General features: G+C 41.0%; 1 protein-coding gene across 1 annotated transcript in view; it reads left to right on the top strand.

Moving 5' to 3' along the window:
* Positions 1 to 13,510, top strand: part of LRP1B (LDL receptor related protein 1B) — a 1,871,059-nt gene that overhangs the window by 1,701,905 nt on the left and 155,644 nt on the right. The window contains exons 66-68 of the mRNA XM_073545568.1: positions 667 to 786; positions 5,907 to 6,023; positions 13,048 to 13,154. Of these exons, the coding sequence (XP_073401669.1) occupies positions 667 to 786; positions 5,907 to 6,023; positions 13,048 to 13,154 (344 nt within the window). The remainder of the gene's footprint in view (positions 1 to 666; positions 787 to 5,906; positions 6,024 to 13,047; positions 13,155 to 13,510) is intronic.

Genomic DNA, 13,510 nt, shown 5'->3' with positions numbered 1-13,510 from the left:
CTTCTTCTCGTCCGAGAGAATCGACGCATACTATAATCGCACACTGATCAGAGTTTGATCAAAGTGGGACTTGCATAATAAACTCGATTCTCTCGGATCATCAGTAAATATTGCCCTGTGACCCTCGTCATAGAATTGCAAAATGTACTCGAATGCACAGTTTGTCTGCCGGAATGTTGCCTCCTGTATTATGCTTTCTGATTAGGATTGCATGCCCGTACAAATGTATGCCTTTGATTTGTTGCAAGTTTCCTTTTCAAATCTCATCTAGCTGCTATCTAGCCCTATTGTGACGCGGACATAGAAAGGACCGATTCAGCCCTCCACATTGCCTCCTACATAGGCACGAGGTGCACTTTAAACCTCTTTTTCTAAGCTGTCTCCAATTTATTACAATCCTCATAGAAGGCTGCACCCTAGAAAAGAGATCGATAAATTATTTAAAGTCTTATTCTCACCCAGATTCATGAGTTCTCCCACCTACTGGAGATACACGGTGAGGAACGTTCCATATTTCAGCATATGTCTAATGGAATTTCTTCGCCTTAGCACCCACTGAATGCGAATCTGCAGAATATCTCTTCTATATTAAAATGTTCTGTTATTAAAATGGATGAATTCAACTTTTTCTTTCTTTTTTTCTTTTTTTTTTTTTTCCCTTCGCAGCTGAAAACAGCTGCTCTCCCGACCACTTCCAATGTAAAACTACAAAGCATTGTATATCTAAACTGTGGGTGTGTGATGAGGACTCCGACTGTGCGGATGGATCCGATGAAGCCAACTGCGGTGAGCATCAACGTCCGAGCATGTGTCTTGCGGCCGTGAAAACGGCAGAAGGAGACCTTTTGTCGGGGGAAGCCTTTGATTCTGAGCTCAGCCCTTTCTCAGTTCTCAATTTTGTCAAACCGCGGGATGTGTTAATGAATATTATTTTTCTTTTGTTTGACTAAGGCTAAAAAAAAAAAATTTTAAAAAAAGTGCACGGCTTGATGTCTGAATTCATAGGACTGGGAGAAACTCAATAAATATATTGTTTGTAGGAGAGAAAATATAGACAGGCTGAAAGTCAATGCTGTAGCTGAAATCAGGAGAAGTAGCGGGGTGCATGCTATCGTCAAAAGCTGCCTCAGGTGTCAGCCTCCTTAAAGGGAATACATCATCAGATTTTTGCTATTTAATCTTGGAAAAGCATGACATATTGGCAGAGACCCTGATTCCAGTGATGTGTCACTTGCTCAGCTGTTTGCTGTCATTTCAATACAATCCGTGTTTTATCAGAAGGAGATTATCACTGCAGGACTAGATATCTCATGACAGACAGTCCAGCTAATCTGTGTAACCCCGCCCCCACCACTGATTGTCACCTTGCTGACAATATACACTGTAAACATGAAGCAACCAATCAGTGGTGTGGGCGCAGTTATGCAAAGCTCAGCATTCTGAGCACTGCTACATCTACACTGGAGAAAATGGGGATTGTATTGAAACAGCACCAAGCAGCCCAGTAAGTGACACATTGCTGGAATCAGGGTCTCTGCCCCTACATCATGCTGCTCTCATAATACCTAGCAAAAACCTGGTGACAAGTTTATTTTCAAAGAGTTATCTCCGTGACATTTGGTTAAGATTTGACAACACTTTCTTGTGGATGCCCGAACTCTGGGACCCCACTGCTCATGTGCTGATTCAGTCATTCCCCTTTCCTTGAAAATATCTGTGGTGCAGTTCCTCTGCTTAGCAGGTTACTGGTGCAACTATACAGGAAAACTTCAGCAAAGGCCTACTAAAGGAAAAGGGATAGCAGCAATTCCCCGCATAATCAGGTGATCGGGAGCACAGCTGTGTTGGGAAAGATCATGACGCTCCATAACGTTATAAGAATTTAAGGCGAATGTCTATATTTTTGGATGTAATTTTTAGATCCAGCATTTTCTGATTACTCATCTTGTAACACCTATTAGAGATCTCCAATGCTTTATATGTCTTCACAAATACATAGCGATAAATAATAACAAGTTAACTGCCTGCAGACACCACTAGGGGGAGCTATGGCATTTACTACACACTGATTCTCACTGGGTTTATTATATTGCGCAGGTAGCTCCTGAGCTCCATCTAGTGGTGGCTGAAGGCAGTCTGATTCTTGTGTTTCTGCAGGGGTTTTAGAACTTTATTCTCTAACCATAAAGCGATATACTAGAATTTAATCAATAAATTCAGAGTTTACAGTCATTCCATAATGACTTAACCATCTCTAGGCATTATCTTTCCAGAGGCGGTCTTTAGTTCACCATAGTTCTGCTAAATACGCTGCCAAGTGGTGATAAATGTATGATTACTAAGGATTTGATGATGGGACCCTCTCCCAAGAAAATGAGGGACCAAAGGCTCATTGTAAGAGAGGAGGGGTACTGAGCATGTGCAACCACTGCTACATTCACTGTCAGTAGGAGTGGTGGTTGCACATGCTCACCACCGCATCCTTTCATAAAAGGGAATTTGGTACCCGTGTTATCATACAGTAATTGTCGGGGGTCTCAACAGCCGGACCCTTAGCAGTCACATCTTTATCATGTATCCTATGGATGGCGGATAAATGTTGTTTATGGTACAAACCCTTAAATAATCAGTGGGCAAAGGTCTGGTCTTAGGGAATAGAGAATCGAGAGGCAGAAAGTTTGCTCTGTGAAGGATTACACAGACTGCAGCAGAGGAGCAGGAGGAGCGGTAGCAGTAATCTCACACTTCTAGGCTGCTTAGGACTCATACCGTATCTCTTGTCCCCTCGTTTTATGCTATAAATGCAGGTGTTTATTGATCCATAATACAAATCTGTTGGTACACGTGCCAGCTTCTATGATCTTTGTGCATATGCCTGTAAATCTGTCATCAGGAGACAGTCAGCATGCAGCCTCAAGCATGAGATCGCCGGCAAAACCTTTTGACTTTTCTTGGAACAGATGATTTTTTTCTCTTAAGTCTGTGTGGCTAAACACTGAAAATATCCAAGGAAGATCATAAATGGTCACAACCAAGTCAACCAACTAGCTCTGTTATTTTTTTTTACATTTTTTTTTAATATATTTCTATACAGATTTTATGCCTGTGTAATTGATATTTAGTATTTTTCCTGCATCCTGCTTTAAAATGCATAATTGGATGGATGACTCGATGGCGTCCCGTAGACCAGCGACTTCCAGCAAGTAATATTCACCGAGAACAGGAACAGGTTGATCAAAGATTCAGTGAGCTGCGTTATAAATATGCATAATCTTTCCTTCTCCGCATGCCGCTGCTCCAGGCTCAGCAGTGACTAGTTTTCTACACTTTGTGAAACTGGTTAACGTAATTAGCTACCTACTGCGAAAGAAAACCCTAGTAACTGTAATTCATTACGTTTGCTGCATGCATCTCCTAACTCCATAATTAGAAGGGAGTCAAAGGTCCAAGCTGGTAATTAAGAGCTGCACAGTAAATTAACCTTTGTATCCCATTATATCGAAGACAAATGTAATCTCTTGTCACTTCCATATCTCACTAATGAAGAAAACATAAGAAATCAGTTATTCATACCTGCAGCATCAAAAGAGCAATGGGATTCATTGAATTAGTGTTCACTTCACTGCACAGATCACAGCACTTTGCATGTGTTTATATATATATATATATATATATATACAGTGGCTTCTGAAAGTATTCACCCCAAAATGGGTTTTGTTCACGAATATCCCTGTATTTCGCACCATCCATCGTCCCCTCGACTCGATCCATTTTCAATGTCCCTGCTGACAAAAACTTTTCCCACAGCATGATGCTGCCACCACCATGTTTCACTATGGGGATGGTGTTCTTGTGGTGATGAGCTGTGTAGGTTTGGTGCCAGACATAGTATTTAACTTGGTGGCCAAAAAATTCAAATTTCGTCTCAACTGACCCCAGAACCTTCCTCCATACATTTGGGTGACTACCACATGTCTTTTGGCATACTCAAAACAAGTCTTACAATTTTTATGTGTAAGAAAATACTTTTTTTCTGCCCACTCTTCCATAAAGGCCACCTCTATGGAGTGTACAGCTTATTGAGGTCATATGGACAAATGCTTCATTCTCTGCTTGGGAACTCTGCAGCTCCTTCAGGGTTACCTTTGGACTCTGTGCTGTCTCTCTGATAATCTTGGAACAAATGCACTACAGGGTGCAGCCAGCCCATAAAGCAAGATGTTAGCAACACAGGGGCAAAATACCAGATCAACAGCCACTCTCCTCCTATGCACTCCTGGAAGGGGTGACTGCCCAGTATACAATTGCACAATAAAGGCCCGCATAGAGCGTTGTTCACACAAGAGTACTGCATAGTGTCTGGTTCACAGCCTATTAGTCATGCCCCTACTTTTCGATTAGGTGTGCTGCCCAGCAAACTCTCAATGCATCACAGTGCGAACCCCCCTCATGCGAGGCCAGACGTGTTTGGGCTTGGCTGCACCCCGAAAAAATATAGTGCAAATTTTTGGAGACTTTGAGTCTTTTTTGGTGGCATTGCTAATTAGTTTAGTGTAGGGACTCGTAAGCGTGGGGACCCTTGGCGCGGATTATGAGCTTACATATTTTGGCCAAAATATTAACTAATAACTCACTATTTTTGCATTTTTTGCACTATAATAATTATTTAAAGGAAAAGAAAAAATATTTTATATATAATATATATATAATATATATATATAATAAATATATATATAAACACATAATATAAATATACTGTGTGTATATATATATATATATATTTTTTTTTTTTTTTTCTTTTTAAGAATTGTTATAGTAAGAAGTTTGCTAATGCTCTGCAATAAGGATCCTGTATATAGTCGTCTAGAATTTCTTTGTCTTTCTTTCCAAACATTATTTACCGGCCAGAAAAAAAACCACTCTAATATCTGAAGGAAGTGGCTTTCATTTAATGAACATCATAAAATAAACCACAACGCGCAGCCCGTGCAGATCCAGGAAAAACAAACATTTTTCCGTGTTGTTCGACCATAAATTCCCAAATATATGCTGTGTACATTTCATTTATATTACAGGGAGCGTTCAGCGAATTGCTCTGTTAATTACTTAGATAAATTGCTTTCAACATTTGCACTGAGACTATGTCCAACTCATTAAACCCATCAATAGCTAGAACCAATAGATGGAAATACGGTGCTAATTATAAAACAAACAACAAACAATTTACCCTTTTTTTTTGTTTCATGTTCAAAGCGAAAAATTGAATTCAAGACTTTGAAAGGTAAAATCTATCAGTGCCGTTGATCATTATAATTGAAAACAGCCGATGATAAAGCTGTCGATTAGTTTCAATGGGTCATCTATGGAAAAGACGCTAAAGTTGACTATCTTTTTAAAGTGCATAAATATGGGAAACTATTGAATAGTGAGAATTCGTTGGGCTAACTAGGAAAATTAGATTGTCCTCCGTCCAATCTTAAAGAACATGTCACAGTTCACTTCTAGTTTCATCACAAACCCTGCAACATCTCATGAACTCTTGTGATTACTGTAGGTCCTCACCAAAGCTAAGAGGTCCCTCAGGTTGGCCGTCCTTGTGCATGTTCGAAGATCTTGATCTTGCTGCCCATTTGTCTTGCCATCCACTAATAGAAAATATCCTTTTCGGTGATATCATACCCTAGATGTTTCCATCCAATACCCTTCCATTCCCCATCTGCTCAACATTTAGTATCTTCCACAGCACAAGTAAAGAATCTCTTCAGGCCTGTGTGACGATTACGCGAATTATAACTATCTGCAATGTTAAAATTAAAGTATGGTGCAACTTTTTGTAACTATTGCATTTATTCTTCATGATCACTTATTGACTTGTGTATGAAGTGAAAATTACCTTCTAATTTCAGATAAAAAGACCTGCAGCCCACATGAGTATCAGTGCAAAAATAAGAATTGTATACCGGATCACTGGCGGTGCGATGGGCAGAACGACTGCGGTGATAACTCAGATGAAGAGTCCTGCAGTAAGTGTATGCCTGGTTCCACTTCCAATCATGTGGAAACACTGGCGATTCTTTCATTGTGTTGATTGGTGAGGGTAGACCTTTACCGATCAAGAATCCATGGCTTATACTAAGAATTGGCCACCAGTAATAGTAGTCGTCTTTGTGGAATCGGCTACAAGTACATAACAAAAACAGTAATTAATCTCCATTTAGGAATGTTCTCCCTTAATCCCAGCCTCCAAAAATTAAATATATTTTGACCGATTCTAAAAAAGACAAATTTATCAGAAACTGTAATTTTTCTGCAAAAGGGATAACTTGTCCAAATTAGAGGATTCAATATTTAACAGAGGATACAACAACACCGGGACTATTCAATACTGCCATAACTTATGTGAAGCCCAGGGCTTGAACACAGGTGATTAGCTTCCCGGGCGACAGGTGCAACACCGCAGAGCGTCAAAGTCTTGAGAAATCCAGGTTCAGAAATGAATGGGTGATACTCGGTGTCCGGTAAAAACTCTCCTTTTATTTATACAAGTTTTGCAACATGGATGCCTGGAAAATGGGTCATTGTGTGGACAATGGCCATATTGCGTGCAGCCTACCCTTCAACGGGTCCAGCTGACCTGGACCTGTTGATGCGTAAGCTGTATACAAAGTGGCCGTTGTCCACACGGTGACCCGCTTCCCCTGCATCCAAGTTGCAAAACTTGTATAAATAAAGGAGAGTTTTTACCGGACACAGAGTGCCACCCATCCATCTCTGAACCTGGATTTAATATTTAAGCTTATTGAATTGTTGTAGGATCATTGTGAGTCTCATTATCTTATGATCAAAATGTAAAAATAATAGCACAAGATGATCACGAATAAATTTAGAGAGATCAATGGGGGGGGGAAAGGGATTATGCCATCTGAGGTTAGGGTTGTTTGACTCATAGGGAAAACAACGCTGCGGACCCTCCACTGATATTTTGATGACTTTGACGTTAAATAGAGGCCATAATTGTGATATATACAAAGCTTAAATTTGTAATTATTGCTTATTTTTGCACCAAGCCGGTGTTTTAGATGGTCTTATAGTCCAGAGCAGTGATCCCCAACCTTTCATTCCTTGAGAGCCACATTCAGCTCTGAGCCACATCCAGAGCCTCAACGAAAAGTGACAGTCATCTCCTGCCTTTCATACAGTAATGATACCCAGAGACCCCATTATCAGAACAATGGAATAATGGCAGCCAAAACTTCCCAACAGAAATCACACCAAGGTAGTATACTTGCATCAAAGGGATCCCACCTTAACCTCATTACTCATTCTTGGATCAAGGGTTCCCACCACAGTATCGCATCCAGCTTCAAGCACCCCCTCTTTTTGGCAATATCATCCTTTATCCAGCTGAGAATTTACTTTAAGGGGTTTTCCCGTGAAGAAAAGTTCATTTTAATCAATAGATCTCAGAATAATAATAATTTCCACAATTGGATGTGTTTAAATAAAATGTTCCTGTGCTGAGATAATCTTATAAATGTGCCCCTGCTGTGTACTGTGTAATGGTCGTGTCTGACCGTACAGGAACATGGTCTGAACATGGTCAGTCAGGACACGGGTAGACAGGAACGGAGTAGGACTGCAGGAATCAGGACACGGGCAGGCAGGACAGAGCAGGAACACACAGGACCGAAGTAGGAGTGCAGGAATCAGGCACAGGTAGACAGGACCAGAGTAGGACTGCAGGAATCAGGATACGGGCAGGCAGGACAGAGCAGGAACACACAGGACCGGAGTAGGACTGCAATAGAAGCACAGGAAGGTATGAGAACCAGCGCAGTGCACAGGGCAGGGGCACAGGGGCCTAGCGTGCGGATAGCACAAACAATGATCAGGCGCCTCCATTATGGGAGGGCGGCCTGAAATACCCGAGGACCGGCCCCCATTGGTGCTACTGGGTCATGGCACCGCCGGATCATAAGAAGAGACAGGGAGAGCCAGCCGCGGCCTATGGCGCATGCGCAAGGCCTGTAGTGATGTCACAGGCCGCTGGCCGGTGTGGGGAGGACGCCACCGCCGACGGAGAGAGGAGAGCTGCTGCGGCGCTGGACGGTGAGCATGGGGGTGCGCGACAGGGGCCGCGACCGGGACCATAACACAATGGTAATGGTTTACACAGAAGAATTGGTAGCCCTAAGAAAGGAGAAAACAAGCTACGCCTTCATACTACCCAGGAAAGAAAAGCTTAACCTTAACCCGCTTCACATCCATTCCATGAACCTTGGGCCAATTACCCAATGCAGTTCCTCTTCAGAGACGATCGCGTCATCCGTCTAAGTCACCTAATTACACAGGAGATGCACATAAAGTCTCCACTTATATTATTTATTATTTTTCCCTGTTTGCTGAAATCCATTTGAAAAGTTTTATTATACCGGGCTGTTGTTTGCTGGTGAAGAAAAGCGATATTCACAACATTACCGGCTTTTTTTCAATGGCCGCCGTTCCCTTTGATTGCACTCAGGTCCTTTGATAATTATATGTTGATTCTCAGGAATAAAATTCCAGTATTGACAGTCGGGGGGATAATGTGATTCCCAGGGAGCCCGGCTGGTATTTGTCTTGTATATGACCTTTTTAGAAAGGCATAAATAACACCACGTCAAACAATTATAATTATTTCCCTGTCTCCGTACATTATATCTCAGCTGAATAATGGGGTATATATAGAATTGATGCTACAGATCTATCACAACTTCATTATTTTACATAAACTTTTTTATTTTTTTAAAGTCACAGGATCATGTTTTTTTATTGGCTGTGAGTGCAGGGAAAAAAAATATTAATTTAAAATTATTTATTTAATTGTCTTTCTGTCTTCCCACCTTTGGGAAGGAATTAAAGGGGATGTCCAGAATTAAAATAAAGTTGGAGAAACAGTACCAATCCCATCAATAGGTTGGGACTGGTGTATTAATTTGCAATGTATCCCTATTTAGATGGATTAATCCCTTAATGTCTATGGACGTGCAGAGTCCGTCATGGCGGGAGGTAACTTAGTGCACCATGACGGACTCTGCACGTCCTGCCTTTGAACTGTCACTGTGTGTAAATACACAGTTTCAGTTCAGTGCCGACAGCTGTCTGACAGGTGAGAAGCACAGGAAGGGGGGCAGGGACCCTTGCCGGTCCCTGCACCCACAGCGCTGTGATTGGTCGGTCAATCTGAAAGACCAAACACAGCAGTGAGAAGCAGGAGAAGCTGAAATTTGAGCTTCTCCTTGCCCGATCAGTGTAGGAGCTCAGTGCTGCAGTGGCTGAGCTTCTGCACTGACAGTTAGGAGCGGTGCCCCGCCGCCCCTGGCTGTTAACCCCCTCACTGCTGCGATTGAGCGTGATCACAGTGTTCAGAGGGGGAGGAAGAGGGTAGGGGGATCCCTCTGCCCCAGGTCGGCATCCCTGCATTGTAATCGCGGGGCACGACCTGTGCCATGATGACCCGGAGGTGTCATGACAACCTCCGGGTCATTTACCTACGGAGAGCTGGTGAGACCATGTGTGTCAGCAGCTTTCAGCATAAGTATAATGCATTGCAATGCTGAAGCATTGTAATGTATTATACCTAAAGTGAAAACGAAAGTCCCATAAAGGGACAAGGTAAAAAAAAAACATTTTTTAAAAAAAATATGTAAAAAAAATTATTAAAAACTAATATAAAAAATTCCCTAAAAAATCCCTTAAAATTACACATTTTTATGTAAAAAAAAAAAAAAAAATAAACAAAAAAAAACATGTTTGGTATCGCCACATCCATAAAAATCCCATCTATAAAAGTGTCACCCTAGTTAACCCCTTCAGTGAACGCCATAAAAAAAACCACAAAAAGTAGCAAATTATACTTTTTCCAAGCAGTATCATCATACCGCCTGGAAAAAGTGCAATAACACACGATCAAAAACACGAATATAGATCAACATGGTACCGCTGAAAACGTCATCTTGTCACGCAAAAAACGAGCCGCCACACAGCATCATCAGCGAAAAAATAAAAAAGTTATAGCTCGCAGAATAAAGTGATGCAAAAATATTTTTTCTATAAAAGTTTTTATTGTGTAAAAAACACCAAAACATAAAAAACGATATAAATGCGGTATCGCTGTAATCGTAGTGACCCGAAGAAGAAAGCTGCCATAGTAATTTTACCACATGCGGAGGGGGGAAAAAAAAAAGCATTCCTAAATTGCTGGTTTTTGATCATTCAAAAAATGAACAGAAAAATCAGAACAGAAAGCGTTCAAAAAATGTTATGTGCCCGAAAATGGTACCAATAAAAACGTCAGCTCTTCCTGCAAAAATCAAGCCTGCACATGACTCTGTCGGCCGAAACATGGAAAAATTATAGCTCATTGAAGATCATTATTGTGGGAAAAAATAAGATTTTTTAATTTTCACTGCTCTGCGTTATAAACTTCTGTGAAGCACTTGGGGGTTCAGAGTGCTCACCACACATCTAGATAAGCTCTATGGGGGGTCTAGTTTCCAAAATGGGGTCACATGTGGGGGTTTTCTACTGTTTTGGCACATCAGGGGCTCTGCAAACGCAACATGACCCCCGTAGAACATTCCATCAAAGTCTGCATTCGAAAACTGCGCTCCTTCCCTTCTGAGCTCTGCCATGTGACCAAACAGTGGATCCACCCCACATATGGTGTATCAGCGTACTCAGGACAAATTGCGCCACAACGTTTAGGGTCCTATTTCTCCTGTTACAGTTGTGAAAATAAAAATTTGTGGGCAAAAAGATCATTTTTGTGGAAAAAAAAAGATTTTTTATTTTCATGGCTCTACGTTATAAACTTCTGTGAAGCACTTGGGGGTTCAAAGTGCTCAACACACATCTAGATAAGTGCCTTGGGGTCTAGTTTCAAAAATGGGGTTACTTGTGGGGGGTTTCCACTGTTTAGGCACATCAGGGGCTCTCCAAATGCGACATGGCGTCCGATCTCAATTCCAGCCAAAAAAGTCAAATGGCACTCGCTCCCTTCCGAGCTCTGCCATGCGCCCAAATAGTAATTTACCCCCACATATGGGGTATTAGCGTACTCAGAACAAGTTGCACAATAACTTTTGGGGTCCTGTTACCCATGGGAAAATAAAAATTGGGGGTGAAAAGATCATTTTTGTGGAAAAAATATGATTTTTTTAATTTTACGGCTCTACATTATAGCCTTCTGTGAAGCCCTTGGGGGTTCAAAGTGCTCAGCACACATTTAGATAAGTTCCTTGGGGGGTCTAGTTTCCAAAATGGCGTCACTTATGGGGGGTTTTCCATTGTTTAGGTACATCAGGGGCTCTCCAAACGCGACATGGCGTCCGCTCTCGATTCCAGCCAGTTTGACATTCAAAATCTCAAATGATGCTCCTTCCCTTCTGAACTCTGCCGTGCGCCTAAAGATTGGTCTTCCTCCACACATGGGGTATCGGTGTACTCAGGAGAAATTGCACAACAAATATTGTGGTCAATTTTCTCCTGAAACCCTTGACAAAATAAAAAAAATTGTGTCCAAATAAAAATTTTGGGGAAAAAAAGTTAAATGTTCATTTTTTCCTTCCACATTGCTTCAATTCTTTTGAAGTACCTAAATGGTTAATAAACTTCTTGAATGTGGTTTGAACACCTTGAGGGGTGCAGTTTTTAGAATGGTGTCACTTTTGGGTATTTTCTGTTATATTGACCCCCCCAAACTTGCTTCAAATGTGAGGTGGTTCCTAAAAAAAATGGTTTTGTAAATTTTGTTGTAAAAATGAGAAATCGCTGGTCAACTTCTAACCCTTATAACTTCCTAAGAAAAAAAAAATTTGGTTCCAAAATTGTGCTGATGTAAAGTAGACATGTGGGAAATGGTATTTATTAACTATTTTTTGTGACACATCTCTCTGATTTAAGGGCGTAAAAATTAAAAGTTTGAAAATTGCAAAATGTTAAACATTTTCGCCATATTTCCATTTTTTTCATAAATAAACGCAAGTCATAGCGAAGAAATTTTACCACTAACATGAAGTACAATATGTCACGAAAAAACATTCTCAGAATCAGTGGGATCCATGGAAGCGTTCCTGAGTTATTACCTCATAAAGGGAAAGTGGTCCGATTTCAAAATTAAGGCCTGGTCTTTAACCTACAAAATGGCTTGGTCGTTAAGGGGTTAAGGTTGAGCTGTCAACAATTCTCACGGACAAGGGTGTCTCGGTACAGTAAATGTAATATGCTTAAGATCCTTATGAACCTAGTAGTGACTCCAGGTAACCAGATTATAAGGTTCCAACTTCTTACACCCCAAAACAATTGACTGACCGGACGTGCACAGCTGTGTACAATGCGTATAGTCCATGAATGGTCCTGCCACAACCCGCCTGGACCGGAGATGGCAGTACTACTATCTACCGCCACTGCACGATGCACGGAGCTAAGTGGACAATATGGAAGTCCAGGAAAAAAACATTAAAACTAAGGCAACACTTGCATGACAAATTAATGGTTTTGCGACCAAAAACCTTCATACCTCCCTGGACTTTTCCTTTTAGTTACTATAAGCAGAGTAGAGTTTCCTAACATTTAAAGGGGTATGTCACTTGGAAAAACATATGCACCTTTTTGACCTGGTGTAAATGCCACTGTCGTCCTGAGTCCGGCGTTGTTTTTCTTTTTTTTCTGCTCCTCTCCATTCCTGAGATAAGGCCCCCTCTTCCCTGTAAATCTAGTCTTGTTAGCCATCAGGGCGTGGTCTTCAACTCTTCTATATAGGTGTCTTATTGAGGACAATGCCCTGTTGGCTAAAAAAAGACCAGATTTATATGCAAGAAAGGGAGGGTCATATCTCAGGAACGGAGAGGAGCAGGAACAAAAGAAAAACATCGTCGGACTTAGGAGAACAGCGGCATTTACACCTAGTAAAGAAAATTACATATTTATGGCAACAGATTAGGTGCCCTTTAACTCCATTGTATGTTCATCACCCTTACATACTTATCAGTGCTGTTAATGTTACAGAACCTCAGACGTGCGCATTGAAAGAGTTTCTCTGTGGTAATGGTGACTGCATTTCGGCCAGGTTTTGGTGTGATGGAGAATACGACTGTGCAGATGGAACAGATGAGGTAATCCTAACATACGGTATGCCTTTTCTTCTAGAATTGATATTTGTAGTATGAAATTAACCAAAAGGCCTGCAGACTTAGAGAGAGAGAGAGATAGATACAGCTCTGGCACAAATAGAGACCTCTTTCAAATGTTCAGTTTGTCTGATTTTTATCTATATATTTTTGAGTAAACTGTAAATTGCTCTTTTATTCTATAAACTACTGACAACACGTCTCCGAATTTCCAAGCAATACATTTTGTATTATTTTTCTGAAAATGAGAAATGGTGAAAATTAAAAAAAAAAAATGCAGAGTGCTTGCAAACCTCAAATAATGGTAAGAAAACAAGTTCATAATCATTTAGAAACAACAA

The sequence above is a fragment of the Dendrobates tinctorius genome, unplaced genomic scaffold (genome assembly GCF_039654945.1).
Source record: "Dendrobates tinctorius isolate UK_male_01 unplaced genomic scaffold, ASM3965494v1 ptg000143l, whole genome shotgun sequence".
Classification (NCBI taxonomy): Eukaryota; Metazoa; Chordata; class Amphibia; order Anura; family Dendrobatidae; genus Dendrobates; species Dendrobates tinctorius.
This window is presented reverse-complemented; position numbering and strand designations above follow the sequence as displayed.